The sequence below is a fragment of the Bombus impatiens genome, unplaced genomic scaffold (assembly GCF_000188095.3).
Source record: "Bombus impatiens unplaced genomic scaffold, BIMP_2.2 scf_0102, whole genome shotgun sequence".
Classification (NCBI taxonomy): Eukaryota; Metazoa; Arthropoda; class Insecta; order Hymenoptera; family Apidae; genus Bombus; species Bombus impatiens.
This window is the reverse complement of record NT_176521.1, coordinates 3,136,921-3,141,922: the sequence shown is the minus strand read 5'-3', so window position 1 is coordinate 3,141,922 and position 5,002 is coordinate 3,136,921. Positions and strand designations below refer to the sequence as shown.

General features: G+C 40.8%; 1 protein-coding gene across 2 annotated transcripts in view; it reads left to right on the top strand.

Moving 5' to 3' along the window:
* The first annotated feature begins 6 nt into the window (after nt 1–6).
* Nucleotides 7–5,002, top strand: part of LOC100750186 — a 205,529-nt gene continuing 200,533 nt past the window's right edge. For both annotated transcript variants that reach the window (XM_012395024.3, XM_024364579.2), the window contains exon 1: nt 7–433. In XM_012395024.3, the coding sequence (XP_012250447.1) occupies nt 382–433 (52 nt within the window). In that variant the 5' untranslated portion in view covers nt 7–381. The remainder of the gene's footprint in view (nt 434–5,002) is intronic.

The window sequence follows — 5,002 nt, the reverse complement described above, 5'->3', positions numbered from 1 at the left end:
TCGCGGTTCACGGCGATTCGAATCGCCGCTGTCGCCACCGCCGCGATCCTCCGGCAGCGTAGTTTTGCGATCAGTCGCTACCGCACGCTGCGCACGGTGAGTTTGACGTTTCGTTTCGGAGACAACGTGTAGTGACGGGTTTCGTTCGGGCAAAAACGGTGGCGTTCACCGTCCACTTTGTGTACCATGACTATCTCATGAGACCGCTATAAATCAATTGTCAGTTTATAACGTACATTGATGCGTTGCCAAAGATTCTCCACACTTTCCATGTTTTCGTAATCAACGTAACGGAAACATAAATACGCGAGTGGTGTGCTAGTGTGAACAAAAAGACTAGTGATCGAGACAAAAAAAAGAGGGGTTATCCGCGGATTCGAGATGACTCGCCACCTGTGGCTAAAAGCAGCATTCGCTTTCTTCGTGATATCAGGTAAGCTGTCGCGAGTCGCCATCGCGTTTCATTCGTATTTGGATAAACATACGGAAGTAGAAAATACATATGTGAAACACGATGCGTGTTTGAGTGTGTGTTGGCGCGTGGGACACGAGTAATCGCGTCTAATGTGACAAAATGACAAGGATCATCGGCTCTCTCCCTCTCGTGCCAGATGAAACATTGTCGTGTGACACGGTGCCGTTACTTTTTTTCTTAGCACGTTGTCCGGCATCTCGCCAACGCGACGGGGGCGTCGTCGTTTCTTCCGTACCCTTGGTCAGCTGGTGGTTCCAAAAAAAGGAACGTGACTGAGCAAAGCGAGAGAATAAAATGGCGGGGAAAATATGTCTTACGACGACTGTTGATACTATTTTGTTTGTGCTGTCGCGGGAATCCTTTTTTCATCGTTACGCCGGAAGCGCGAGGCGAGGAGACAAAAGGAAATACGCTGAGCTCGCGAAGCTCCGTTAAGCAAAGAAATATTTTTTGCTTCTGAAACCAAGTGTGCAAAGGAGTTACAAGGAACAATGTTGAAAGGAGCGTGGCTTTGTACCTTTTCGTTATTGTCCCAGCTGATTCACTGAAATTGTTCTCCAAGGGAGAACGCGTGGATCTTGTGCTTTCTATCGTCGAGATATAGGTATCGAGGTGAAATTGCGAAGGAGATGTACGTTTATTTGCATCGAAGGACAAAGAGCGTCGAAGAACCCTCTAGTGGCCTTTCTCCCGTGCGAATCGTACGAAGAAGAGACTAGAAGAGATACCAAGTCACATTGGTCCACGAACTTTGTTGCGGTAATACGCTGGTGCAGTCTACCGCGTTCGCAATTATTCTTCATTTTTCTATTTCAGATGATATTCCATTCGACATACGTACTGTATATATACATATGTGAACTACGATTATATCCGTAACGTGAAATTGCTCGATGATTTCGTACGAATAGCCTGCAACGACCGAATAATGATTTCGAAATTGGCAAAGGAAATTCCGGTGCTCCATACAATCAGAGTTCTTTGGAAATGCAAATCGATTTCATTTCTCTTTGGAACGATTTCTACGCGTAGCGGTGCTCTTTGTCGTGGCTCGATATCTCGGTGCACTGGCCTCTATCTTCCTCTCTTCTTTGCCCATTCTATCCCGAAAGCGAAATATCCTATCTAATAGACAAACCTTAACGAGTCTCTTTGTAATTAAGAAACTATTGCGTCGGCATTTATCGAGTTTTCTCTATCGACGTACGACCAATGATCCCTAGGAGCCGTGCGCTCATTTGGGGTGTTGGCTCGTTTGCCTTTGGGCGGAAATTCAAATCGCAGAGAAGAAGGTTATCCCTTAGCCCGTGTGGCAATTCCCTTTTCACCGTGTTTCTCGATCCCTAGCTTGATTACACTCACGAAACTTCGTTGTCGTCATCGTCGTTGTGTAAACTCATTTGATTCCGGGGCCTTGCTTTTTCGTCGATTTGCAACGGTTGCAGTCGCCTCCTTCTGGAAACCTCGCTCGTCCCATCGCTGTTAAACGAGCTAAAGCTACCTTTTCACGGTACGGATACTCGAGACTAAGAGAATCCACGCTCAGCCTTGTACATTGTTAAGACCGGATACTTGACTAAGCTGAACCAAGAGAGAAAGAGAGAGAGAGAGAATCACTTTTGACTGCCTTGGTCGAGTGTAATCTCTGTGGTTGACTTGTGCACGGAGCGAAAGCAACGATTTACGACACATTAACGGGCCACGGCTGTACCTCTCTCGCGGAAACTTTACAGAGTGACTTAACTGAAGCGGGCAACTCTCTTTACTGCCGACGCTGCTTGAAACTCCTCGACGCGCGTATTAGCCAAGCGAACCCGCTATCAGTTTCGGTAATAATCGAGGACTGCCTTACCGATCTTGAGAAAATGACACGAGTTAATCCACGAGTACGAGAAACGTCAAAGTGGTCGCCGGCAACTTTACTGGTGTGATAGATGAGTTTGGTCTAGCGATCGCAAGTAAAAGTATATACTCGATGCAACTTGCTTCACAGCTGATGGCTGTAAGAGCGAAATCGATGTCGGAATTACATAGTGATGACACGAGGCTGTTATAATTAGCTACTTATAATTACTACAATTAGCTTTCTTATATAATTGTTTACCGATAGATAATATTAATGAATTGGCAAACGATACGTCGTAGATTATAAATTTCTATTATACAAAGTCTTCATAATGTTTACGTAGGATGGGATAATCAGCTGACTTTGTATTTTGTAAAACTTCTAAAATTTTCTTATCGAATATTACTTTATTATCCATTTTATTACTATCACGTAAGGGGATCTATTAATACTGATACCTAGGTACAGTTCTGTGAATTGTAAAATTTCATTCATTATATTAACTCATCTTTGAAATGAAGAATTATTAATTCTTCGATCAGGGGTGGTAATTTTATTATTTTATCAAAGAGTCATTATGATCTCTGAATTAATTCACATGAAAGAGTGGCTGAAAATAAAAAGTAATATCTTCTTATTGGAAATTTCATCTCCAATTAAATCGACATTAACAATTCATGGAATATCGTATCTATTCATCGTATTATACGATGAAAGACAAATAATAAAAGAAACGTTTTCTACTGGATATTTGTGAACCATGTAAAGTTAATTGAAATTATCTTTCCTGATTTTTGACGTAATCGTATTCTACGTATTATGTCTGTATACGGGTTATGCTCAGTAAATTTGCAACATCGACCGAAAACGAGAAACTGAGAAAATATTATTCTACATTTTTTATTCATTGTTCCATATACAATTACCACCTTCTGAATTAAAATACAGTTCGTTCCATTGCTATACTAATGAATTTGTATTATTGGTAACGTGTAATATTGCACAATTGATTGAAGAAGTTTCATCATTTTTAGCATCAAACATTGTCAGTTTTACCAAACTGGACACGTTAACGTTACTGTTACGATATCGTTTATCTTTAACTACAAACAGCTGGATTTTAATTGGAGGTAACCATGTCTTTGTAAATTACGCTGCCTGTTCACGTCACGTTGCATATTCTCATTTGACGAGTTCTGTTTGAATGCCAGCTGGTGCAAAAACTGTATACATAATTTCTTTGATGTTTATAATTTATTCATCGCTGTCGTTCTGTTTTTGTTGCTAAGCGAATTTCTGAAGATCGTTAGCTGTTCCTGTATGAGTGTACTTTTGTAATTAACGTACCGTCAATTACATTTGATTGTTCTTTGCACGATGCCGCGTCGAAGAAAGGAGTTTTAGCTTGAATTAATGTAAATGACGTCGAATAATAGCCAGGCTTTTTTCACTCTCGCGGATATAAAGCTACATAAAGGAGCAATAAGTCCACGTTCTCCGTATCATTAATAATCCATTCGTTTTTCCAGTTACAAACTTTTAGAATGCTATTAATATTTTTTAAACTCCGCTTTACGTTTCCACGAATAAGAATAAGGTTACACACATATAGAATCGGCTGCGTTTGTTGGAAACCTTCGAGAATTGCTTCGTGCCGTAGAAATCGGAAACACTTTGCTATACTGCTGTACCATATAGTTAAGAATATTGAATACGTTTCTCCTATATAAAACACCAACAGCGACACGTATAACGTACAAATTATTCTGTTAATCGATTCTTCGTTGGTTCAAGTTCGATGAAACTGGAGGTCGATAATTGATTCTTTCATTCGATATGTTTGAATGAAACATTTTCGCGCTATGCGTAGGATACATCGTTAGAGGAGCAGCAAAGGACCCGCTGCATATGATTGATCATAAAATATATCAGGCATATGACATTGCATAGTATAGATTATACGGTATTCAACATCTTTAAATTCAATCTTGAACTTTGCGCGGAACAGTCAAATTTGTTTTATATTATGAAACACCATTAGTCTTTAATATAATGACTGAAGAATGAGAAAATATCATGTGTCTCGTTAGGAGTCAGACTGGTTAATTTACTATCTGTTAATTTTTAAATTTCATTACATAGGTGTGTACCTATTTTCGAGGACACGTTCTTGAATGCTTGTGAATTCGAATTTTTTGTTTTCGTCAGAGGAGCAAGAGCGATTAAGTGGTTCCAAAGACCACGGTGTATCATGTACTGTCAATCTTTGATCGTAATAGTACAAGTTATCTCGTTAAAGCGGGAGAATATTCTCCAATAACTAGAAAACTCCTCTTTGAAACTCTGTTCAGAGTCAAGGGTTGGCTTCCGTTGAAGATTAAGGGCAAGCTTTTTATAAGGGTAAACGTTCGCTCGGAGCAGCGACCAAACGAGTTGAAACGAATGCCTCTCTTCGTATGTATGAGCATCCGAAAGGATGGAGGATCACGGGAGGACGAAGAAAGCGAAGGTAGAGAAAGAGTTGAAAGAGAAGCTGGCAAAGATAGAGAGGAGAGGTTAGGCCAGTGTCTTTCGAGTAGACGGCGTGACTGTCGACCGGAACCCCGGGGGGCTGTAATTTCATCTCGCATTAGCTAGGGAAAGTCCCCGCGGGATACGCTGAATGCATCTTACGGTTCGCG